The 26,679-nt window shown below is 39.1% G+C and overlaps 1 protein-coding gene across 7 annotated transcripts in view; it reads left to right on the forward strand.

Moving 5' to 3' along the window:
- The window catches only part of kif1b (kinesin family member 1B), a 76,876-nt gene that overhangs the window by 44,333 nt on the left and 5,864 nt on the right, over positions 1-26,679 (forward strand). For 4 of the 7 annotated variants that reach the window (XM_058409528.1, XM_058409529.1, XM_058409530.1 and 1 more), the window contains 20 exons: positions 7,323-7,416; positions 7,529-7,677; positions 8,903-9,081; positions 9,356-9,493; positions 10,289-10,540; positions 12,370-12,488; positions 14,077-14,162; positions 14,502-14,631; positions 14,788-14,938; positions 15,053-15,143; positions 16,143-16,261; positions 16,466-16,521; positions 20,185-20,293; positions 20,382-20,448; positions 21,171-21,255; positions 21,345-21,450; positions 25,108-25,222; positions 25,400-25,533; positions 26,019-26,080; positions 26,190-26,335. In XM_058409528.1, coding sequence (XP_058265511.1) covers positions 7,323-7,416; positions 7,529-7,677; positions 8,903-9,081; positions 9,356-9,493; positions 10,289-10,540; positions 12,370-12,488; positions 14,077-14,162; positions 14,502-14,631; positions 14,788-14,938; positions 15,053-15,143; positions 16,143-16,261; positions 16,466-16,521; positions 20,185-20,293; positions 20,382-20,448; positions 21,171-21,255; positions 21,345-21,450; positions 25,108-25,222; positions 25,400-25,533; positions 26,019-26,080; positions 26,190-26,335 — 2,388 coding nt within the window. Of the gene's footprint in view, positions 1-448; positions 7,269-7,322; positions 7,417-7,528; positions 7,678-8,902; positions 9,082-9,355; positions 9,494-10,288; positions 10,541-12,369; positions 12,489-14,076; positions 14,163-14,501; positions 14,632-14,787; positions 14,939-15,052; positions 15,144-16,142; positions 16,262-16,465; positions 16,522-20,184; positions 20,294-20,381; positions 20,449-21,170; positions 21,256-21,344; positions 21,451-25,107; positions 25,223-25,399; positions 25,534-26,018; positions 26,081-26,189; positions 26,336-26,679 lie in introns of those variants that run through there. The other 3 variants (XM_058409534.1, XM_058409532.1, XM_058409533.1) reach the window with 2 other exon arrangements.

Consider the following 26,679-nt stretch of genomic DNA (forward strand, 5'->3'; position numbering starts at 1 on the left):
AAAGCCTGTAAAAATGGTATGGATTCATCACTGGACTACAATCCTTCACTCTGACCGTCTTCCATACTTACCAAGCTTTTAGTGTTGGGACACCATTTCATTTAGGAATTCCCAGTTTGATCTACATCAGGTATTTAACCTAGTGATGCAAGTCATAGTGAAAAATTTTGATATAATTGGTAAGTCAGTAAGGTTTTATTTGTTTATAGGGTAAAGATTTTTGTATTTTGGCCCTTTCCTTTATTAAACCTGTTCTAATTGTTTTGGGACCTAAATTCGAACCCCCTTTCATCAAATTTCACAAACGCTCACAAGTTCCCATTTTGCAGATCATCACTCGTATCCATTCCTTACAGAAAACATTCCTTTTAATTTGAATTCCTCATTTTAATTTCTCCATTTTGTTCGGCACTTTTTTTGGTTTTGTTTCCTGTTTTGTTCTCTAAAGGACGGAGACTCTGATAGTGGCGATGACTCTGATAAAAGGTCATGTGAGGAGAGCTGGAGACTCATCACCTCTCTGCGGGAGAAGCTGCCTCCCAGCAAACTCCAAACCATAGTCAAAAAGTGTGGTTTACCCAGCAGTGGCAAAAGAAGGGAGCCTATCAAAATGTATCAGATCCCCCAGCGCCGGCGTCTCAGCAAGGATTCCAAGTGGGTGACCATCTCTGATTTGAAAATCCAAGCAGTCAAGGAAATCTGCTATGAGGTAGCTCTGAACGATTTCCGCCACAGCCGTCAGGAGATCGAGGCATTGGCCATTGTGAAGATGAAAGAGCTGTGTGCAACGTACAACAAGAAAGACCCCAACGAGCGAGACTCCTGGCGAGCCGTCGCTCGGGATGTCTGGGACACGGTGGGAGTCGGGGATGAGCGAATCGAAGACGTCATCACAAACGGGCGGGGTGTAAACGATATGGATGAACTGAAGGTTCACATAGATAAACTGGAAGATATCTTGCAAGAGGTGAAGCAGCAGAACAACATGAAAGATGAAGAGATCCGGACCCTCAGGAACAAGATGCTGAAAATGGAGAAGGTTCTGCCCTTGATCTCTGCTGAGGGCCAACAAACCACTGAACCCAATGGAGCCATGAGGCCCCGCAGTTCCAGTGAAAGCAAGCCTCCGCCCGAAGACAAAGGTGAAAACGAGCAAGGCGACGATCAAATAGACAAGCTAGCGGGTGATGATTCCTCGTTCCGGCGTGGACGCATGCGGTGGATGCGACAGGATCAGACACGGTTGAAGAACCTCCAGCAGCAAGAGATCTCCAAGCAGCTTCGCAGGCAGAGTGGCCCACATCGCTTCATCCCACCTGAAGACCGCAAGCTGCGTTTTCCTTTCAAAAGCAACCCCAAACATCGCAACTCCTGGAGTCCTGGCACACACATTATCATCACAGACGAGCAGGTGATTGAGCTAAAGGTTCCCAAAGAGGCAGTGCAGGAAGAAGAAGTAACCGAAGAGGTGGAAAAACCCAGGAGGCCGGCTCCTTCTACCCATGCATACCCACCTCTTCCTAGCCCATTAGTGCAGCGCAGAAGTAAAGACCTGGAGCAAGGCCTAAGCCAAAGACATAACCAAGGCCACAGAAACCAGCAGCCCCTTGAAAGAGGACGCAGCAACTCCTTTAACAGTAGCCAGCGTGCCTCTGGCTCAATGGAATCCCTGCATTCCGGGGACAGAAAGCAGATGGCACCACAGCAGGCATTTTACCAGCAGCGCTACAACCAAAGCCAGCCTCATGCCTACCTTTATCCACATCATCATCATCAGCAGCAGCAGCAGTTTCATCAGCCCTGGCACTACAACATGGATGGCAGCTACAACTACCACCAGCAATACACTCAAAACCACCAGCAGCACCACAACAGCTTTCAGACACCACCTCGCATGCGCCGACAATTGTCGGCCCCTAATTTGAAGGCGGGCCGGGAAACCACAGTGTGAATTGGAGCAAGGATTCTTTTTATGTACTGAAACAAAAAGCACTATCTTTCACACCACAGACTTACAGAGACAACACACAGCATTGGACAGCTTGTTCTCATTGAATCCAATGGCCAGGAATCTGGCTTAAGGTTTTCCTTCTTTCTTAATTTTTTGCAGTTGAACAGTATTTTATTTAGTGGTTGGTCGAAATTCCGTCAGTTTATCTAACAAAAGCATATTTTGGTGTTTTGCTTAGGAGAATGTATTATCCCCTGATGAAATGATGGAAGTGTGCTACACTTGTTTTAACTGGTGTAACTGCACCAGGATGTCTTCTGAGCCATTTAGAGTATTTTCCCCAACTATTTTCCCCAAGTATTTCATTGGTTAGCCAAACTTCCATTGTTCAGTCAAGCAGTGATTATTAAATAAGGAATTTCTGAGAAACGAAATCTGTTCGCCAGGTATTTTTTAATTTGCTCAGTTTAACTAATCCCCAGCATTGTTTCTCAGTTACCTCTCGACATTTAGCTGAATATGATTTTTAACTTCTGCTGCTTTTCACAACATATATTTTAAATCATGAATAACCACTACTCTGCTATCATAACACAGACCTATGAGGGTCCATTACTTGAATTTCCCGTTAGTGGCACTACATTTTATTTTTCATCCTCCATATTTGTGTCAAAAATATGCAACTGATATGTTTAAAGAATGCTGGATCAACTGTTTGAATGTGTTTGAACTAGAGCTCCAGAAATGCAGCTAATGTCCGGTTTTTGCATTTCAAGAAAATTTACAGATGAAATTGTATCATGGGGTCATCTTGCATTATTATTATTATTATTATTTTTATTTTTTTTTATTCTTTTTAACTGAAGAATGAAATTAAATGTACTGTAGGTTCAAAAAGCCCTGATGTTTTCAAGAAAGGGTTGAAGTTTTTCTTAAAGAAGTGCCTCAGCAATATGCCATTTAGTTTAATCTTGTTTTTTTGCCTCATAAATATAATGAAAATCCCATTTTGAAGATGTATTGACAGGTGGGTTGATGTATAATCTCACAAAATGCGCATGTATTGGTGCCTATTTTGTTCACCGTGACTTTTTCTTGTTGCATATATTAGCGATCGTTGTAAGTCTTTTGGTAAAGTTTTTTTTTTTAATGATCTTTTCGCTGCATGCTTTGCTTTCTGTTGTTCCTCTCGACTGCGTGCAACACTCTGAACTTCAGTGTAAGGCGGGTATGCCGTCTGGGGCTCTAGGAGGGTGGTGGGGTTTGTCGGGGAGGCATTATGTTCCCACAGGGACGGAAATGCTGTTCTAGAACGATCGGCTGTTCTGTGCATAGAAACAGAATCCCGCTTCACAAGAGCACTCAAGGGTTCAGCCCAACTCCAGCCATAACCTCTGCATGACTAGAATTGCATTTACTTTCTGGTAACCCGAATGTGTGCTCTGAACCATGAAAGCGCAGGCAGGGGTGTCTGACGGGACTGTTGCCATGGTTTCCTGGGGCTTCTTTTAAACATCCAAAGGAGAAAAAGAGCAATAGTAAAGGAGTCTATGCACATCTTTTGAGGATACTTTAAAAGACAAATCAGAGTTTTTAAAATTCTCTAAAAGTCAGAGATGGTTGTAGTCTTGCTCACTTACCTACATCTCACTGTCATTGCATAGCTTCCATGAGAATAATCTCATTTACAAATACACCATCTTTTACTTTAACTTCCAAGCCACTGTGTTGTCTTGCCTGAATATAATTATGTAATGATTTAGTTACAAAGCACACATACTGCTTGTGAGCAGAGCACTATACAGCTTGAATGTTTCTGTGTACCACTAAAAAAAAAAGTCCTTATTTCTGTGTCCGTTTCAGCAATATTAAGGATTTAATATTGACCTTCTCACTCCGACTAAACTGCAAGTGGAGATACAAGAAGAGTAAACTCAGTTACAAATGCTCTTCCTTAACTGCCTTCCAGTGTAGCACAAAATATGCAACAGGAATTGCTTGAAATTTGCAATAGTAGGTGTGTAACTTGTCAGGAAGACAGTGTTATTGTTATTGTGTATTTTTTAATGCTCCAGAAAGGAATAAACGGTGCCGACGGCAACTCCAGCTATCACAAACAGCACATTCATAAACATGTAATGAAATGGACAATGTATATTGTTCGTTTAAAACAAAATGACCTGTCAGTTTGTCTGACCTGTGTTTCTTTTTATGCAGTGGGTATATACAAGTGCCTCCAAATGGCCATGTAACATGACATGTTGCTTTTTGTTTCGTTTTTTCGTTTTGTTTTGTTTTGAATCAGCATTTTGTGCAACTTTGGTGTTTACATGATTTTGCTGGTTGATTTGGGATAGCCATGTCACACTGTAGTCGATACTGAATGTCAAATAAAAAAAAGGCAAAGTTCTGACTGCAGGTTCCATGGATAGTCTTCAAAAATACTTTCTGGTCTTTTTAAATATCGTGATCTATATTGACTCGTCATATTTGCTTTCCATTATAAATAATATAACATTTATTATATTATAACAACCACAATGCCTTTAAAGCACACCATTATTAAGGTATGGTAATTATATCCAGCCCAGGAAATGTTCTATGCTCTAAGGATACTTCAGAACTGATTAAACTTGTGCTAGTATATAGCTGGAACGTAAAATATATTTATTATCCAAATTACTGAACACATTACATTCAAACTGATATGGGGGAAAAAAATGTCTCGGCAGTTTATTACCCTGTAACGTGCACATCATTTGCATCCACTTTTAAGAAAGATTATCCTGTTGCCATAGATAGGCTCTGGCCATATCTCTTTACAATTACACAACTTGCGTCAGTGGTTCATCAGTAATGCTTTATAAGAGTGCAAAAGAAGAAATACCTTACTCTCAAAAACACATACACTTTTCTTTACTTAAAGTGTCCGTTTACAAAGTTTGTGGAATCTGAGTTTCTAGTATAAAGTATTACTTGAGAGTAAAGAAGTGCTGAAGTAGAAGAATGGAGGATTGTGTGTGTGTGTGTGCATGCAGACAGAAAGAAAATCTGCATGTGATTAAAGCTTTCCTCTGTTCTCTGAGCAGTGTAGCAAATGCGATGAGCTCATAGGCGATAGCTTCATGTGTGATGAATCATGAGCAGCAGGCAATCTGTAGCCCATCTCATACCCACGGCCTTCCTTCCTAATCCACTGTTTACTAATAGTGAACAGACCGGTTCGATTTATGTGCGTGACTGCAGCATGGGTCATGATTTTCTGTTTGTTTTCAAGTAAAATTGCACTGAATTTCTCTTCAGTCTATAACCCTGACCAGTCTATAATCATAATCCACTCTTATAATGTTGCCTAGTTTGAGGTAAGTATGTTTTGGATTTGAAAAGAAGATTCACTCATTTCTAAGTCGGCTGTAACGTCTAACTGAGTGAGCCAGAGCCGCTGATTGCAGATGAGTTAAGTATCCGGCTGAGTAGGCATAGATTTAAAACATCTCCGTAATACGTTTTATTGATCACCTGTCAAGTTGCCTCATTTCAGCCATAAATCTTGCATTAAAAGTACACATCTGTAGCTATTTGTGACTTCTAAATCTTGTGTTTAACTTATTTATTTAGTGATTCCCTGTTCCAGTGAATATTATGACCTCAAAGCAGCTAAATTTAACATTGAAAAGGTTTCAAAATCCTCTCAGCAATATTGTTAGTGTTAACTTGTTAGTTAAGTAAGTTAGCAGGTATCTAATAAGGTAATCATGTAGCAGCTGCAGCAGCGTGGCCCATAAAATCATGCCAATAAAGGTTAACATTTACATTACGTATCAGGATAAAGAAATGGTGTCATCTCTGTGAGATTAACCGTGGCATGGTTGTTGGTAATGGTACCAGTATTTCAGAAACTCATGGTGTGAAATTTTTACACACAACAGCCTCCAGAGTTTACACAGGAGGTTACAAACCCCCCCCCAAAAAAAACCTACTGGGAATATCCATAGCATGTGTTAGCTTGTCTTTTAGCATACACAGAGATAATCAGGAACATTTATGAACATAACTTAGAAATCCTCTCAGCTTAGCTCATGTCGATCATATAGCTAGCATTAGAAGTGAAACATTTATGACTTAAAAAATCCTCGAAGTAATTCTGTCAATTTAGAAGTTAACTAGCACTTAGCTAGAAGTTTGCTAGCATTTCTCAGAAATTCTGTCATGTTAGCAAATCTGTTCATTGACTAGCATTTTCACTCGTATTATGAGTTCAGTATTCTCTCAGAAATCCTGTCTTAGCACAATAGCTATTTGGCTAGCCTTGCGAAGTGAATATGAATACATAGGAATTTTTGTCAGGAAAAAAAATACTCTCAGAAATGGTCAGTTTAGTACATGTTAACTGTTTGGCTATCGTTAGGAGAGTAAATTTATTATAATATTTAATATAATATTAACATTGAATACGATATTTATGGAAATGCTGCTTGAAATCCTGTCACTCAGCTATCTAACAAAGTTGATCAAATCTATAGGTATGTATGAGTGAATTTTGATATACCTGTGTACTAAGACAGCCTTTATCAGACATAAGTCTAATACTAATTTTTATCCTAGTCCCTACTTTTGATTTCAGAGCTAAAAGTTAATCATCGGTCACCCTTACATATGATATTACTTAAAGTTAGACTCCGTGCTGTTCAAGTCAGAATGTTTTGTTGTTGTTGTTGTTGTTTGTTTGTTTTTTCAAATATTGAGTGAAATTCTCCTTTTTCTTGCTCAGGACCAACATCTAACCAATCAGGACAAGGTGGTGTCTCTACTAACTTGTCAGTAATTTTGCCTATCAATACTGAAGGCTCTTTTCCCCCTTTTGTCCTGGGTGTTCCTGGATAGACAGGGGGCGTGTATGCATTTTGGTGCTGTGCGTGGTTTTGCTTAGATTTTAATTTTTATGTATTTATTTAAAATGCAGCTAGCTTCACCTAATTAATGAAACCCCCTTTCACCTCATTTATTATGGTTAATGGATGAGGCTCATGCAGAACTGAGGTTAGTTGAATGAGATGAAATGAATTATTCATTGATTTTCCATTTTTAAAGTGCAGAATTAATGCTGGAACCCAATACACTAATATGAATGTATTTATTTTTATTTTAATGCATGCGGCTCTGGTGGTTTCTGTGAGTTTAAAACCTAATGTGCTGCTAAACTGGAGTATAGTATAATCAAGACTGGTCTTTGATTCCATTTTACTTTGGGAAGGAAGAAAGTGAACCGAAGAGTGTCTTGCTGAGTTGGTGTCCTGGTTGAAACATCTGCCTGCAGCAGTGTGTTCATGTCTTCCTTGTCTGCTATTCCCATCGCACTTTATTCCTGCAGGTCTACGAGAGCAAGCTTCAAGAACTACAAAAACAGGTGGAGCAAATAGCAGAAACTCCTGATGAGGAGGAGGAGGAAGAGGAAGAGGAGGAAGGTAAGCTGTTATGGAAATGTCATTATAAAGCATTCAGAGCAGGCTGTACACTGTGCTTTTTCAAGTGGGTACAGTATATAGTTACATTATTTGCTTTGTGTTTCCTCCGTAGTGCCATGGACACAGCATGAGTTTGAACTTGCTCAGTGGGCCTTTAGAAAGTGGAGGTACCACCAGTTCACCTCACTAAGAGACCAGCTGTGGGGCAACGCAGTGTACCTGAAAGAAGCAAATGCCATCAGTGTAGAGCTCAAAAAGAAGGTACAAATCAGTCTTTAACACTGGTCTGCATAATTGAATTGAAGGTTTTCTTTTGATGCTTTATATATATATATATAAATATAATAATAATATAATTAATTTTACAAATAATTAATATAATTAATAATACAAATAATTTTCTCTCATAAGACAGTCTTATGAGAGTAAGTCTTACCAATTCTGTGCCCATATAGTTTTATCCATCTTTCCAGTACTTGAGCAATTCGGTAAAATGTCAGGAAGTAGTAGCTCAGTGGTAAAGATGTTGCAGGGTTGTGAGCTCAGATAATGCTCGGTCCCTGAGCAGTTCCCTTGCCCTGCTCAGATGTGTAAATGAGATAAATGTCAGTCGCTCTGGATAAGGGTGTCTTCCAAATGGCATAAATGCAAGTCATCCTGATTATTTGCTGGAAGGGTTTGTTCTTACCCATGTGTTATTAGTCCTACAAAGCTTCTCCTCTGAACAGGTAGTACCATCCAAGCCAAGCAGATTTAAGTCAAAATGAAGCATTCCAGGAAAATGTGTTTTGCCTGGCATTTAGTGCTAACAACTCCTAACAACTGCTTGCATTGTTGGTGAGCTCAGAGTCAAAGGATTTCTGTTGCTTTCTTAAATAATTCAGTTAAACTGTTACCTGTGCCAACACTATGGTAGTAATGTTATACTCCTCCTGAAATAAATGCTTGGACACTGTTAGATTAATGACAGAACCTCATCAGTATTTACTGAGGCTTTCATTTTAAGTGGCCTCACAAAACAGTCGAGCACACCACAGAGTCTACGCTAAGTCCATTTCTGCTGGGCTTTGATTTACTGGGTGACGTGAGGCAGCATATGGACTGGGTGATAAATCTTATTATTGAGTGTTTAGTTGTGAGCTGTAGGAGAGCAGTGCGTAGGGATTGTGTTTGACCCCTCCACTGTCAGGCCTTTAATGATTTACTCTCTGATTACCCATAGTCTCAGGTTGCTGCAGGCGGATTTTAAACCCGAGGAGAAAAAGGGCAGACTCCTCCATTTTCTCATGGCCCTCTTCTCTATTTTGGTTCGCCCGTCCTTTAATTTATGTGCTTTCTTTTTCTCCACTTGATGTATAGCCTTAAAAGGCCTCTGCTGCTGTGACTAAGGGCTGAAATGACAGGGTCACAGTATCCACTGTGTTTATCAGCTTTATTTTTCTTCTCTAACACTGTTTAACTCTGTTTTCTCTCTCTGTCTGTGAAGGTCCAATTCCAGTTTGTGCTTTTGACCGACACGCTGTACTCCCCACTTCCACCTGAGCTTTTGCCTCCTGACCCAGAGAAGGAGCGTGACTCCAGGCCTTTCCCTCGTACCGTGGTGGCTGTGGAGGTCCAGGACCTGAAGAATGGAGCCACTCACTACTGGTCTTTGGAGAAACTCAAGTAAGCCCACTAGTCATCCATAAAGCTTGACTTTTTATACATAAAGCAGTCTGCTGATGGAGATATTTTCCTCAAAGACACTTGACTTGCATAAACAACCACAAAGTAATTGTCTGGAAATCAAAGAAGCCACATTTCAGCAGAACTGTCCCTCTGAATTAAGCACATAAAACATGTAATGGCCTGTTTGAATGGTGCTTCGATCTTTCTTTGAATACAGTGTGTTCATCCTGGGAGGCGACTCTGATTAGGTTGTGTTTCCCTGGTCTTTTAGGCAGAGGCTGGAGCAGATGCGAGAGATGTACGACCGTGCAGGAGAAATGACCTCCTCCAATCAGGAAGATGGGGAGGGTCCCCTGACCGGCAGTGACCCATTCTACGATCGCTTCCACTGGTTCAAGTTAGTGGGAAGGTATGTTATTAATACTTAAACTTATAGTGTGACTTAAGGCCTGAAGCAACAGCATTCATTTAAGTTGACCAAAGTGAACAAAAGTGTAAAGGCCATAATATTAAATTGAAACCTTCACGCTAAGAAGTTAGACAGGAAAATATATCCCTAATTTTTTATTTTAATGTGTATACACAGTAAGACGTGATGAGGGTATACAGATAAAATATTCTGATAGGTTTCCTTTTCATGAATAGTTTTAGTTCACATCCCTAACGCATTGCATTGTCAAGTACACATCTAAGGCAAATCATTTCATTTTTCAATTCATTTGTCATCTAGGTTTGTGTATTGTTTCTTTTATTGTTCTAACATAATGCTAGATTTTTTTAGAAGTCTTTACTCATTTTTCAGTTACTCCACATGTGTTTATTGTTTTTTCACTGCATTATCATCTGTTTTTATCATATATATTTTGTCATAATCATCACTTTTATTTTTCATTCAAATCCTTGTTTTGTATTGTCATTCACCATTTGTGTAATTTATTTATTTGTGTTATTTATTTATATATTTATGAGATGTTCCTTTATTTGTTTCTGTATTCATTTTTCCTGAAATATTCATTGGGCATTGATTTTTGGAATTCCATTTCATGATCATGTTCCTAGTGTAGGCAAATGGTCCATGTTTGAGTTGGATGTTTACCAGTAATGTCATTCCAATACTTCTGTGTAATTTGATAATTATGTTTCATAACAGTAAAAAATAAAATGCACTCCGCTATGAAAAAAACACAACTTGCGCTGTATTTAGCTCACCAATCTTCCACGGCTGCGTGAATGAGCACCTGGCTGACCGCACACCCTCGCCCACCTTCTCCACGGCCGACTCGGACATCACCGAGCTGGCTGATGAGAGGCAGAGCGAGATGGATGATTTCATGGATGATGAAGCCTTCGTGGATGACACCAGCTCTGATGCGGGCACCGAGGAAGGTTCAGACATCTTCAGCGACGGCCACGACCCCTTCTACGACCGCTCACCATGGTTCACTCTTGTGGGAAGGTTGGTCAGAGGGGAGAGACGGAGAGAGGGAGAGAGCATGCGGCTCTGCGTCTGCAGATCTAACACGAGTTGCAGCATTTCACAGAGTGGATTTCATTAGTGAAGACATTTAGTTATTTTAACTAAGCACAATATTAGCTGTAAGTGGTGTTTATGCACCATTCACTCTCTTAAGGGGAAAAATGCTCTTTGCATGGATAATGCATATAGATTTCTGAAGAGAAGATTGTATTGTTGAACGTAACATTAAAGGGTTTTCTAAGTAGGATAATCGTAAAAATCCCTTTAGGCTGCTAGATTGAAACTTGAAACTATACCTTTATAAATATGTACTGATTACCAACCAAATTATATGACTTCACTTATATAACAATTTGCTTAATTGTATAAACATCCTATCAATTAAAGAGGAAAATATCTAATGTTTATACTGTCTGTCATTGCTAGAAGCTAATTTGTTAGCTTTAGACAAATTTTCCAATTGAAAATGATCAGAAGAAGCTTTATAAACGGTAGCAGACTAAGCCACTAATAGTTACGAAGACGAAACAACAATGGAAAAAAAACAATCAATACTACTGCAAATGATTGCTTTAAAGAAGCAGTTTGTAATTTTTTAGAGCCCCCTGCAGCCTGTAATGAGAATTGCAATTGCATTAAAAACAGTGATAAACATTCCCCTTCTGATCTGATCCCACTCCCTCTTCGGAAACAACATCTACGTTGTGAGTAGTTTTTAAATAAAAGCTGCAGAGAGAGCGAAAGTAATTTACAGGATGAGAAAACATTTTGCAAAGAATTTTGCATATAAATATTGCAAATCTAGTATAATAAATTGTCTTTAGAATATGTTTTAAAAAAATTACATATTGCACCAAAGTTGTTTTGCGTAGGTACATGAATATAACTGCTTTCCAGTTCGCAGACTACTTTACAGGCAGGTCACGTAGCTTCTTGACGCTTGTTTTGATCAGAGGAAATAGACTTGAGCAGGGCTTGAGTAGAATGTAGAGGCTGCTGTCTGCTCTCCCTCCCTCTGTGCTCAAAGCCTGTGTCTCCTCATACCATCAGAGCACTGACTGCATTAACCCCTGCCACTAAACCCTCATTCAGTCGCCTGTTGTCATTTTAGTTTGGTGTGATATTTGCTTTTGTCTGTATTAAACACATTTTTGTTTAGATTCGTTCCTTTGTCATGTTTGGATTATTGTTTTAATCGGCTCGTCTGCTTCAGTCTGCTGTATGAGGGAGAGGGAGACAGAGTCAGACGGAAACAGGAGGGGTGTCTGGGTCGAGGCAGGGGCAGCAGAGTGACGCAGGTTCATTTACAATGTCACTGCTGCTCTGCAGCGTTCGCTTCTCTGCCATTTTAGCCTTCAGGCTCTTGCTGTACATCAATGATGCACAAAATAGCACTATTTGTCCTCATGCTTTGGGGGTTATATATTTTTGTACAATATCATTTACAGCAGACTGAAATTTCTGTATTGTTTATGAAACTTTATCTTTTTCTGTTGCTGTTTTGTTGTCAGGAGACAAAGATTCTGATATTCAAACCTTTTTTGATCATAATTTGTCATTGTGTACTCCACTGGTTTGCTGAAAATGTCTCAGTTGTTTCAGATATAATATAATAGACATAATGTCTAGTGCTCTGTTGGAGTTAATCAAGTGCATGTAGGTCCTCCAGGGTGTGAGTCACCTTCAGCAATACTAACGGTTTGGTTCTGAGCAATGAGCTTGTGTATATATATCATCCTTAATGTATCTGTATCTTTCGTTCGTGTGTGTCAGTGCATTCATCATTCTTGGTACTTTCCTTCCTTTAGGGCGTTTGTGTACTTGAGTAACCTGCTGTACTCCGTGCCCCTGGTGCACCGTGTGGCTGTAGTGACGGAGAAAGGCGAGGTGCGAGGCTTCCTGCGTGTGGGTGTGCAGGCCATCGCAGGTAAGAACCGTCATGCAGCGACTTTTCATGGCTATTAAGACAGAAAAGAAACATCCGCTCTGCATATTAATCTTTCTTAATTAACATGAACGTCACTGGGAGCCGCTAATGTTTCTAATAAAATTCCGAGTTACTTCTTCTCCATCTGAAGAGAGATGCAGCATCGGTTTCATCAGTATCTCCAGCTCTCTCATCACATCTCTAACAGTTAAAGATGCAATATTAATTAAATAATTTCTTCTAGTACAAATAATGTGAAAAAGAAATCACTTTGGAAACTTGCCCAGTGGTCCAAAATGTTTTGTTGTTGTAACTGGTTTGGCTTTTTTTTTTGGTCAGTCATTTTATTGACATGCCCCTAACTCCTCTTCACATCCTCTTAAATGTATATGAGGAGAATTTGGCATGTTTATAGAGTTGTAACTTGGCTTTCAAGCAGCTAAAAGTCTTAAGTGCGTTTGAAAGATTGATGCCGTGACAGCCCTTGCTAATGGTTGTTTTAGTTAGCACACTGGCTCAAATTGTACCACTATAACTTTTGGGGGCGGAGCTTTGTATACATGAGGTCTGAAATGAGGTTTGACTTAAAAAAGTCACTCAAATCGCATGTAACACCACCCATTTTACTGCCAGAGACCTTTTTTTTCATAAATCTTACCTCAAATGTACCTTTGAGGTTGAATCGAAACTTTTATGCCAGTACCACTATTATGGCATACCAGGAATAAACCAATAATATTGCACCAATTAACAAATTCTCACCAGAGTCTCTCAACGTTTCGAAATTATTTCATGATATTTAATGGCCTCATTAAATTCCCATGGTAGCAATTCATCAGCGCCCAGTACTTTTTTTATTTTTTTTAATATTAATGTAATGTTCAATACATTTTCAGTCCTGGAACCAGTGCTACCATTGTGTTGACATTATATTTACGCCCAAGTAATTTTGCACTTAGATGAGCTGAGCCATGTGTTCTTTCCGCAGCCTAATTTAGTCTTAAATAATTCAAAAATATGAAATAATGCCATTAACGGAAGGAATTTAATTGCCAGTTGACATTTTTATAGCACATTTAAAGCATGAGCAGGTGAATCAGTGTAATCAATATCATGTGTTTTTCTTAGAAGATCCTAGGATCTTAGAATCCTTGTTTCAGGTACTAAGGTCAAAAGTATGGTGATTGTCAATAGATCCAAAATATAATTTCATAAGCATTTAATACTACAGCAGACAAATTGGCAAACTGTCAAATGTACAGAATCAGGGATGTTCTATAGGGTTTCTCACAGGCGTTGTGCTTTACTGAAAAGCACTGATTACTATTAGTGCAGGAAATAGCCTGCATTATTAAATGGTTAATTCAGTAAAAAGAGCTAATAACAAATAATTAAAGGGATTAGCCACCAGTTAGCATTACACACACACAGTCAAGAATAATGGTGGCTTTTGGCTTCCAATTTTTTTTGCTAATGCTTTTCAGGTCATCACACAACAAAGTTAAATTACTTTTGCATTGCCTTTAACTTTTTTCCCAAATATTGGTTCCATTGCTTTTTCTTACATCTTGAGCTTGTTTTGTTTCAGCTGATGAGGAGGCTCCTGATTATGGCTCTGGCGTCCGTCAGTCTGGCACTGCTAAAATCTCTTTCGATGACGAGTACTTCAAAAAGGTAAAATGCATATTAAGCTGAACTGTAACTTTATTTCTTGTACAGTTTTCCTGGTAGGATGATGTTTTGCTTGTGCTTTGCCTGGAAACATTGAGAGAACATATCCCACTGAATGGGTTCTTGAGCCTGTGCCTTTACAATATGCATGAGTATTATTCTGGGCTTGGACCTTTGCCTGGGGATTCGCAGAATTCAATTATCAGACTGCTTTGTATTAACTTGGACAAATAAGGCTTGACATTTCTGTTAGTGTGTGAGACACTTCAGGATTTTTTCATTTGACCTGTTATGGTGATTTTCAGTTCAGTTCTGTTCTTGCTTTTCTTTCTGTTCGTCCAGACTGAATTCTCTTCTGTGGCACTGACCCATTCTGGCCTTTCTATGGAGGAATTGCGTATTGTTGAAGGCCAAGGACAAAGTTCAGAAGTCATCACCCCCTCTGAAGAGATGAACAGAATAAATGACATAGGTAAGAAAGGGTTCGAGGAACAGCCTGGTGACTTGAATCATCCTGCAGCTCATGTGTTTAACGACATGTAAAATAAAAAGGAGGCAGATTGTGCCTCACCATCATTAAAGTGAGGCTTTTAAGACTCTTGGTTGATATGCTGTTTTTCCGTCTCAGATCTGAAGCTGGGGAATATAGATGGTAAGCTAGGTCAGTCAGACGGTGTGATTGGTCAGCTGGAGGTGGGCAGTGTCTTTACTTTCCGCGTCACCGTTCTTCAGGCCGCTGGCATCCCCCCAGAGTACGCCGACATCTTCTGCCAGTTCAAGTGAGTCAGTCTGTCTCCATGGAAACCTCTTTCTGACACAGTGTTCTGTTGTTAAATAAAACACACACACACACCATGCTTGACTCTGTAAGCTTATAATCTTGTAATCAACAGCTTCCTCCATCGTCACGATGAAGCTTTCAGTACTGAACCACTGAAGAACTCAGGAAAAGGCTCCCCACTGGGCTTTTACCACGTCCAGAATGTGAGTGAACATTAAATATGAAAATGAGGCAAAGAAATCTTTGTTTAAAAAAAAAAAAATCATTCAAATGCAAAATATCTCTAGATATGATGTGAAGATTTGTGAGCAGCTATTCGAAGAAAGTATGAGAAGGAAAACACTAAATGTACAGAAAATGTACTTGCATGTTGCAACCATGTAAGTTGAATTTAAAGCACTAGCTAATGACGTCTAACATTACTGACATGAGGCAGACCTATTATTTTAGTTGGTAAAAGTTTTATGCTTTTAACATTGCAGAAATACAATAAAAAGTTATGGTTACTTGGACGTTCTGAAAGGTTTCGATCTTGTTCCGTTGAGCTGAATCTGAGGAGCTGTTCACATGTCTGCATTAGAATCTCACAAATCATTTTCTCAGAAAACATTGCATCTCTAAAAATCTCAATGAGGCAAAATCGTACAAACTTGTTAACCAGTACAGATGTTTTCAATCAGTATAAACAAATACATTTTTTTTGTTAATCGCCTGATATAAAACTAGTGTTGGGACTGGAAATGGGTTTGATACGAAGATTTCAAGCATTTGTTTGAAAATAAAAAATGTTTTAATTTTATGGAATATTTCTATAAATATATTGCCCCTAGTAGCCTAGGTAAAAACAAATAAACTACAAAAATCATATTTTCATATGAGCTATTAACCACCACTGTAAAGTGTGACATGACAGAGACATTCAATGCCAAACAAGCCAAAACAGGCACAAATTAAATTGTTTGGCCTAAAATTAGAAACATGAGAAATCCATTTTACGTAAGCATCTATTCATGTCCCATGAACTGCGTGCACCTCTACATCGGTCCGACTAAAGTAAGTTTGTGTAGATAATTAGTTTTAAAAAGGTTATTTCTTTAACACATGGTGCTACTATATAAGTAAAGACTTGAAATAAGTGCTTGAGCGTTCATTTAATTTCAAGCACCAGTGCATTACACTTTTATAACTCTCCGTTTGTGCAGATTTCTGTGGAGGTCACAGAGTCCTTTATCGACTACATCAAGAGCAAGCCCATCGTGTTTGAAGTGTTCGGACATTACCAGCAGCACCCTCTGCACCGTCATGGCCACGATGCAATCAGGTACATCACACTATTCACCATTCACACTGTTCCGAATATAATTACAGCAACCAGAGTGCTAATTATGGAAAAGATTGTTATAATTACAACACTAGTAATTAATTATTAGCTTTTTCATAATTGCTGCTTTTACTAGCTATGGTAATTAAGATTATTTTGCCCTGTCTAGGCAGCAATCTGATGGTTTTTATTCTCTTTCTTTAGCCCACCACAGCCTTCTAGGAAGTACTACCCTCCACCCATGCCTCTATCGAAACCTGGTACGACTTTCATATTAATTAATGAATTAAAATCTGTCTAGCGGATATGTGTATAACCCTTAAGGGAATGATCATTTGCATAATCATCCTCAGGCCATTTCTACACAATCGTTGTCATATAAGTAATTACAAATCATTAATTAACGAGGTGCTGCTCAATCGTCTTTCACTCAGAGCTAAAACATACCCATAATCTCGTGTAATCTGTCCACAAAGAGCTTTTAGTTTCTTTAGCCTGGCAGCTGACTACGTTTTTCCCGACTGCAGACGTCTGAGAGGAACGTATCTCTTTTGTGCCCAAAAATAAAATTAGAGTCTGCAGCCTTGACATGTCATCTTTCCGTGCACCGAATCAATCCATAGCCATCATCTTGGTGCACAGCTGATCTATTGCTGCACAAATGTGCCACTAGCTGTGTAGACATAGATGATTGGAAGAAGTTTTACAGCTCTACAGTATGTGATGTATAGAGTCTGCTTGTATGGGTGTTTTTCACAACAGCGGTTATGAACAGTGTGGTCAGGTTTTTTTACACACACTACACTGTATATGGCCCCTTCTGCTGCAGTCATTTATACTGGTATTCAAAGGTGAAATGCAGTAGCTGGGCTTTTATAATAGTTGTCTAGAGAATCGAATGTGTTTGAAACATATATAATAATTGAAGAAGCACAATAATGTAATATTTCTCTGGGATTTTACTCCTTTCTAGGTCTGTTGTTCTAAAAGCAACCAATAAAATGAACACCGGTTAACAGAAAGTAATATCAAAATTACATCATATAAAATGATGCTCTTTCTTTGAAATAAAAATCCTCAACAAAGTGCTTAATCTTTTCTATCATTGCCTGCCAAAGCCAAAAATGAAACCAAGTTTAAAATGCAGAACAATAATATAGTTATAGAGAACGTATTAAAAGGACTTCCATGGTTTGTAGGTATTTTATTGAGTTCCAAGAACAAATAGCACCTACTTAGATTATGGTCATGTAACCTACCAGCGATCAAGTGGCTGCAAGCTCTACACAAAACACTTATATTAAAGCCCAGATTGACCAGTTTGTAATAAACTGAAGTGTATGTAGTGTCTGTAAACTATTGAATGTGACAGCTACATGTATTTAAGTCTGTCTCTTCTCTGTGATTTATCCAGCGATCGTTTATCCTGTGAGAATCGATCATAATTACATGTCCTTTGGCAACATTACTCAGCAGACAGATTCCCAGAAATTTATCTCATGAAAATAGGTCTACCTGCAAGGCATTTTTCTCAATGATTAAAAAAGTGATATTTTCCTTCTGTTTTATTCTTACTGTGTGTTTTTGTTTCTTTTTCTGCCTCATACCTCCATTTCTGCATGCTTTCTCATTATATTTTGGGGGTTTTTTTCTCTCCATTTTTCCATTGCTTTCAAAATCTGTCCTTCTATCCCTGATGTTGCCTCTGAGGCAGATCATGCACGTAAGATCGAGCTGATCAGGTATTTGATGAGTGGCTATGTACACGGCCAGGTGCTGGACACGCTGTCGGAGCACGCTAATGCTATAGCTTCTACAGCCGTGGCCAGTTTGGAGAACGGGGCAGATCAGCTGTCCCATTTCCCCTTCCTGCCCGTGCCCAATAGCCCCGTCCTCACCGTGCCTAAACACCATGGTTGGTACATGGTTTGCGTAGTTTATGGAGTTCTGTAGCTCTGTGCTGTGCATTGAGGTGCTTTGTAAGTGACCTGTAGTGTTATATAGAAGATAGTTACTTGGACTTGATCCTCTAGCGCCTCTCAATCAAATCCTCTCCAGCCACTGTTTCGCTTGGATGTGTAGCAGATCAGGAACAGTATCCATGAAGTGAGAAATCCAGTGTATATAATCCTGAATATCTGAATATGAGCTTCAGTGGATTTTCTTGTATTATTCCTCCCTAGCCACGAGTCCTAGTTCTTCTAGCTGCTTCTGTAGTGCAGATCAATTCAGCCTAAGTGCTTTACACCATCTGACTTTGGTTTTCACTGGCCACTAAAGTAGCTTTCCCACTTTTCCTTAGTGTACCCTACCCTGAGCCAACTAGTAGTTTTCCTTTGAGGCTTGTGCTCTATCTCTCAGCTCTCCACCCATTAGTGCTTCAATCGTCAGTGTACTGTATGGCCGAGGAGAGCAGCACAGGAAATTGGAAGTGCCTTGTCTCTTTCAGCAGGCACTGATGAGCACATTATTGCATGATATTGATTTTCTTGAGTGGCAGATCAGATCAGAGCTCATCTTTAGTTGCATGCATCTATATCCAACAGCAATTAGTCTACTGTATGTAATTTTCCAGTTCCAGTTTTTCATGAACCTTAGTAATCTGTAGTCTAATTGGAATTGGGAATTCTCCCATGACAGCAGATAAATGCTTTAACTGGGCTTTATCTCTAAAGACGTATGATTGCACCCTTTATATAACATCACAGTATATCCTCCTGTTGGTCATTTTTATTTGGCAGTATTTCTGTGTAGTGCACTTATTGACTCTCTGCACAGATGAGCCAAAACATTATGACCACTGGCCTAATATGCTGCTTGTCCTTCATGTGCCTCCAGCTTCAGTCTGTTGAGGTGCCCTCTGAAGGTGTACTGTAGATGAAGAAGAAGCCTTTATTTTTCACATATGCATTACAGCATAGTTAAATGCTTTTCTTCATATATCCCAGCCTAAGAAGTTGGGGTTAGAGCACAGGGTCAGCCAGGATACAGCACCCTGGAGCACAGAGGTCTAATGGCCTTGCTTGGCAGTGCTGGGACTGACATTTCATTCAGCAGCCCAGAGCTTTAACCATTTGAGCCACCACTGAAACCTGGTACATGGCTCTAAGATATTAGCAGCAGATCCTTTAAGTCTACTTGTTTAAGTTTTGAGATAGATCTTACTTCTTCAAGCATGGAATTGATATCTGGGGAATTTGGTAGACTGAGTCAACTCCTCAAACCATTCCTGAACAACATGTGCAGTGTGGCAGAACATGTTTTCCTGCAGAAAGAGGCTGGTGCCTTCAGAGAATATCACTGCCATGCCTGGCTGAACCATGAGAACCGACCAGTTTGGAAACTGTCTAATATATCCCAGATCTTGATAGCCTGTCATAATGTTTTGGTTCATCAGTGGATGACAAGGCCCTGCCTATTCTTCTGCCAAAAGTTAGCAAAATAATAAAGTAATAAATAAGTGAAATGTTTGTAGCAGATCATAATTTAAGTTAGATTGAGTGGAGTAGGGTCTAAACTGTGTTATGTGTAGGCCTACCGAAGTCATGCTTTGCTTTGCATTGAGAGCATTCATCATCTACCATCTTGTTTCATTAGAAGTTAATTATGTTTCAGCTGCCATTAAATGATCCCGTTTGCAGCCGTCACAATGGTTTGAGGTAGATGACAACAGTATTTCTGCAATAATAATTGGAAACACAAGCAAGCTGAAAACCATTAACTGGATTTACATAACTTTAATTCAGTCTCATTTAGTCACCTCATTACCCATGCATTCTATAGTAGCATACTGTACAATATTTTGACAGAGACTGACTGAAAACGATTGGTGTTTGGTGCATGTACTAATATTTTAGACTTCTGTTATGTCCATCTGTTTCTTTCTGTAGCTGCTTTGCTCAGTGCTTATATTCTCTGTGCAGTTCCAGCCACCAAGCTGAACACCATCAGCAAGTCCAACCTGGGCCAGTGTGTGAGCAAGTATGATCTGCTAGCCTGGTTTGAGATCAGTGAACTGGAACCAACTGGAGAGTGAGTATACCTCAAAATGTCTACATTTCCCCTGTTGTTTATTTGTTTCAGTGAGAGTTCACGGATCATTTTTTCTTCTTCGTATCAGGTATATCCCAGCTGTTGTGGACCACACTGGAGGACTGCCCTGCCATGGCACTTACTTACTGCACCAGGTAACACACTGTCTACCTGTTTATCAACTCTTTCTACTTACAGGAGCAGGAAGTTGTCCAGACTCCTGTTCCTCACTTGTATAGCTACATAGTAGTAGTTTTTCTCTAATTGCTGATGAATTCATGGTTGTTACTGAATAAATCAAGTCTTAGCCATTACTATAGGTGATATTCTACCTAAAATTACCAAAAAGGGGAAAATTTTTAACCATCAGCTAGATTTTACAGATCTGCAGTCTGTAATTTACAATACATTCAATACCAATTGATATATTTTACAGTCAAGTAGAAAAATCAGCATCTCCTATGCTTTAGAAATGGAAAGAATGAAAATAAGCAATAATCTACGACAGAAATAAAAATTGCACAAAACTAAAAGTGAAATCTGCAACAATACAACAATCCACAATATAATCTTTTAATATTAATCTTAAATATTATAACTAGGAGGATCCAAAAACTGTGTACATTATATAATTTAGGTTGAAACTAGTGGGTGAGCATTGAAGCTATTAAAAATACTTATATTACATACAAATATGCAAATATTTGACCTGATATCATATTATTTGTCCATAAATGAATATCAGTGGAACTTAACACATTATTGTCTCATTGCTGTAAATGTAATTCCTTTGTCTGCATTATTTTGGGTATACAAAGGTTGTTTTTGCACTCGTGTTGTGTGAGACTGATTACGTTACTGCATTTTTGCCCCACAGGGTATCCAGCGCAGGATCACAGTGACGCTCATCCACGAGAAGGGCAGTGAGCTCCACTGGAAGGACGTCCGGGAGCTGGTGGTCGGTGAGTTTTTTGGATGGGTATATAACTGCGAATTGACAAAGTTCTGCAGATTTTTGTTTTTTTAATGCTGGCTATTATGATGCTTTCAGGTCGAATCAGGAACAAGCCGGAGGTGGACGACGCTGCAGCAGATGCGGTTCTCTCTCTTAACATCATCTCAGCCAAAAGCATGAAGTCCTCCCATAACTCCAACAGGTATGATTCACGCCCCATTTCATCTCCACTTCATACATAATAAGAAATCTGATGTATTTATTATGTTTCATTTTTAACATTAAAGTGTCAGGCCTTGAGCATTTCCCATGAGCTATGTTCATTTGTGCTGGAAAATAGATTTCAGGGAACATGATGTACAGGCTCTTTTCCTTTTTTTTCTTTTCTGTCTGAACGAAGTCGTGACAAATAGTCTTGGTTTAGAGCAACAGAGACACCTGGTGGACATAATAAAACTTTCATGTGTATCTGATTGACTACAGGTTTGCATTTTGCTGCTTGCTGACATGACATTTCATTTGCCTGTCTAATTTCAGTACCACCGTCATTATTTCTTATCACCTCACTTTTTGTGTCTCTTTTGTGTTCTTTTCTTGTTGCTGCCCATGCTGGACGCTTTCCTTCATACAGGCTTTCTATTGATTATGATATTCCTAGGTATCACCAACACTTGGGCATAAAGTGCTTTCCCTGGAAAGGGCTTTATGAACAGACATCACTAGTGACTTTAGCAGTTATTTGTAATCCTGTAGCCACCAGTAGAGTGTAGTGCAAATACTGTGTAGTTCTGTGTCATTGTCATCTCACTGTTTTTAGCTTCTTCTTTTATTTAATCGTATTAAATATGAATGAATTAAAAGGAAAAAACAAAACAAAGCTTTTTTCATTCAGATTAGATATACGTAATTGTATGGTCAAAAGTATGTGAACACCTACCCCGCAGACCCATTTGTGCTTGTTGAACATCACATTTCAGACGTAGTCTTTCATTTGCTGTCATAATAACCCTCCGTAGTGGAGAACCTTCCACCTTTTTGAAGGTTTACCCCTAAATTTTGGACCATATCTGTGGAGTGTGAACAGCTGATAACTTCAGTTTGATATACAAGACTTCAGTTTAAAACTCTAACGATGCTCGAGTTGCGTTACACACTTATCACTGTTATTGAAAAGAAACATAACACAACTGTTACTGAAGAAAATTTATAATCCGACAATCGGGATTGTGTGAATGGATTGATGGATTCTGTTTTGGGTCTGTTTCCTTTTAAGATTTTTGTCCTTTTGTCATCTCAGGGAGTTTTTTCGTCACCATCATTGTCTCCGTCTTGCTTATTAGGATTTATAATCTGAAAATCATGTACATTTTTTTTAGGAATTATTAAAATAGAAAATCAGCGGTTTATATGACGTATAACTATAAAATTGTAAAATATTTCATTATTAACAAAAATATAATGTAATAAAATTATTGCCAAAATAATACGATAAACAATAATAGCCAAAGTTACAAAACAAAAATTTACTTTAGTAATTCATCTTCAAAATAATAATAATAAGCTTTTTTATTTAAAATTTATACCACCTTTTAATTTGAATTTTCTTTCCAATTTTCATACATTTTTCATACAAATATAGCTTAGAGTACTTTATTGGCCATATAACACCATCCTGACATTGATTTGATTATTTTCCTATTAACCACACACCCAGAAACGTTTTACTTTTTGCTTAAATTTTGCTAATGGTTAATTAATTATCACAGGGTATAAAAAGAGTCAGCCTCCTCCTACCTGAGTCCATTCAGCTGTACAGATTGAAGGAGGTCATGCGTTAAAATGAGTCTTGGACAGATTCCTCCAGACGGCCATAAGCTTGAGGATTACACGCATGTCATGTCCATGCTCAGTCAGAGTCTGTCTGCTCTCAATCCTAAACATATGCAACATGACCTCCTACACACAGTCTGCATCTCCTAGTTTTAATCATCGAGCACATACTCACTCCCTGACCGCCAGCGACTTTCACCCCATTACCATTTGTCTCACGGTGTAACACCTGCTAACACTCCACAGTGTTGTGGCTGTCACACTGCACCTTATCAGCATCTTGTTTAAGTACAGAGAGCCGTTCTCACCTTCTGGGGCACAATAATAGATGTGTCGGGCATAAACATGATGTTCATGTGCCGTGGTCTAACAGGAGCAACTCTCAAGAGTATTAGCAGGTGTTTCACTGCTGCATTAGAAGATCTTGCTCTATCATGTTAATGTAGCATTGCAAATACAGCATTAGATCCAGAGTTATAGCCTTAACGGTTATCAGAAATTGGCAAAATATCAGTTTAGGTATTAAAATGTGTCTAATTTTGGCCAAAGAATTGATCGAACATGACTATGTATATCAGAATTTTTCAACACCAGCCCTGGACTCTCACTACTCTGCTCTCACAAGCACTGAGTATCAGGTGTGCTGAGAGACACTCTGGAACCTCTGAGAGCAGTGTGTGTTATAGACTGGAACTGGTCTGTGGATTGGACTAATGTGAATTTGGACTAACCCTAACCCGAGGGCTCTCATTTTGTAGTTCACTTGAAAGAAAATCTCGAAATCCAGGCAAACAATACCTGGAAGTATTTAGCTTTAACAACATCTCATGTGCTAGTGCAGAGAGATTGATTAGGTTTCTAATGGTCTTAGAGCTGTATTTGGAGCTCTCTTTTATCAGGAAACCTGGTGTTTAGACAGAAATGTGTTCACTTACAGAGACAAACTGAAGACGCCTTGAAGGTTAAAGATTATGTATGTGGAGGTTCTCTGATAGGAAAACGATCTGCTTTAGTGTCATATGTATTAAATTTATGGGCAAAACAAAGAACCCAAAGTTTAGACATCTGGTTCCTGGACTTCTTGCTGATTGGCTCTGAACGTCCCCAATCTTTTTTTTTCTTTAACAGTGTAGCATCAGTCTCTGGGTAAATTGTTCTTGTTTGGATGATTTATGGTTCTAGTCTTGGGAAGAGGTTATATAGGGCGCTAGATAGAACCATGCTTTTTCTAAGGGTGTAGATTACCAGGACCATGTGTGAAAGTTTAATGACAGTATGAGAGAAAAAGTCAAAGCAATGAATACTGTCATTTTGTGCATAGTCTTTTTGTGCATAGTCTTTTTGACTAGTCTATAGTGGTCCTATTTTGACTAGTTGATCATTACAGACACAAAGACAGTTTTGTGTTTGGGCCATTTATCATTTGTATTGTCTATGAAGTATTATGTAGGCATTTTCCTATAAATGTTTAGAGACGAGGTTCACACCCAGGGCTGAGAGAGAGAGAGAGAGAGAGAGAGAGAGACTCATTTTCACACTCGTCATTTTTGCCCTTGTAAATATGTCTGTTTAACATTTACATTTAAACTATTATTTGTATGTTTGTTTGTTTTTTTAAAGATGGCCTTTTTTAATAAAAATGACCTTGATGTAATCTTCAGGTAATATTTGTTGACCAATCTGTTTATCAGAAACAGTTTAAAAAGCCGTTTCTAAGAGCTTACTACCTTGTATTTTCCGCCTGCAAAACACAGCAGGCTCACTTGTGAAACATGTTGCAGAACAGAATAAGCAACAGCATCATTGCAATACAGCAACCACCAGTTAAGACATATTCAATGTGCACAGGTCTGACATAGTTCCTTGTTTTTCTACTCACAAATCCCTCTCTAAATGTAGCCAATGTACCCAATGTTTGCATATTAGCGATTTTATATACTGTATTTGTGGCACATTGTTGAGTTGAAATGTGTTAACCTATGCAGCCTTTATAGCAGAAGCCTTGACCTCTTTCCTCCCTCCCGTGCAGGACATTTTACCGATTTGAGGCTGTATGGGACAGCTCGCTGCACAACTCTCTCCTGCTCAACCGTGTCACTCCTTGTGGAGAGAAGATTTATATGACCCTGTCTGCATATCTGGAGGTTAGCTTAATCCACTCCCCATGCACTTGAAGCTATTCTATTCACAACAGCACTACAGTCTAAATGTTAGGCTCTGGTTAATGGGTAAATATGGATAAAGCACCGTGTCCAGAATGAATTCAATGACTCTGTTGAATAGATACTGACCTAAACATACCATGTGTTTTCTTCCTCTAGCTTGACCACTGCATCCAGCCTGCCATCATCACCAAAGATATCTGTATGGTGTTCTACTCCAGAGATGCTAAGATCTCACCTCCACGCTCTCTGAAGAGTCTGTTTGGCAGCGGCTACTCCAAGACACCTGACTGGTGAGCTGCTTTGTAGATTTGTAGATTTCATTATCCAGAATTCAGACAAGGTTACATACACACATACGTATATGGCATACACAGTATGAAAAGTGATGACGGAAGCAATGTTTCACTGAGGACTATAAATATATAACCTTAGTCAGAAAGGAACAACAGAACTGGAAGTTTCCCATTTGGTTCTTTTTTCCCAGTATTATTCATTTCTGTAGGTCTTGAGCAGATACCGAAAACTTTTAGAAATGGCCAGTGGCATCTGACACCAAAACTTCTGGCACTGGGCTTTTATTCATTTGAAAGGACAATCAATCCCGAACACCAAACTAAAAACAAGAGGTGTTTGAGTGGTCTAGCATTCTAAAATGATGATTTTTGTTAGGAATGTAGTATTACGTAGAGTATATATCTGTTTTTGTTTTTGTTTGAGTGTTCTATAGTTTAACCAATCTAAACTCAAGCTCTGTGCTCCACTATTCTACCTACAGTAATAGAGTGACCGGGATCTATGAGCTCAGTCTGTGCAAGATGGCCGACACAGGAAGCCCAGGTATGTTGTGTTGTTCTGACCTCATTTTTGCTGTGAATGGAAATTATACATTCCAGGTTCTAGGTATAAGTGTGTGTCTGTGTGTGTGTCCACGTGTGTGTGCTTACAGGCATGCAAAGGCGAAGACGGAAAGTTCTGGACACTTCAGTGGCATATGTGCGTGGAGAGGAGAACCTGGCTGGGTGGAGGCCCAGAGGAGACAGTCTGATCCTTGAGCACCAGTGGGAGCTTGAGAAACTCGAACAGCTGCACGAGGTGAGATGCAGAAGTGTGTTTATATTAGGCATAATGACACACCCTGTATGCAAAATCCGACATTAAACAGGAAAAATGAGAGAGGAAGAAGATTTTTCTGCCCCATGTCATTTCTGCATCCAGTGTCATTGAGAGTTTGTTTCGGTTGTTTTCAAACCCAGGTGGAATTCAGAAAATGTTGAAGATCACTTGAAAATGGTGGTCTGAGGTTCCATGTAAATAAATTTGACCCTTGAACAGCTCTTCGCTATCAGAGTTGATTTGGCACAAGTGCACATAGCAATTAATCTACAGTTCAGACATGAAACTGGATACCAACTTAATTCTAATTTCCATATCTACTA

Source organism: Hemibagrus wyckioides, linkage group LG15 (genome assembly GCF_019097595.1).
Source record: "Hemibagrus wyckioides isolate EC202008001 linkage group LG15, SWU_Hwy_1.0, whole genome shotgun sequence".
In the NCBI taxonomy this organism is placed as follows: Eukaryota; Metazoa; Chordata; class Actinopteri; order Siluriformes; family Bagridae; genus Hemibagrus; species Hemibagrus wyckioides.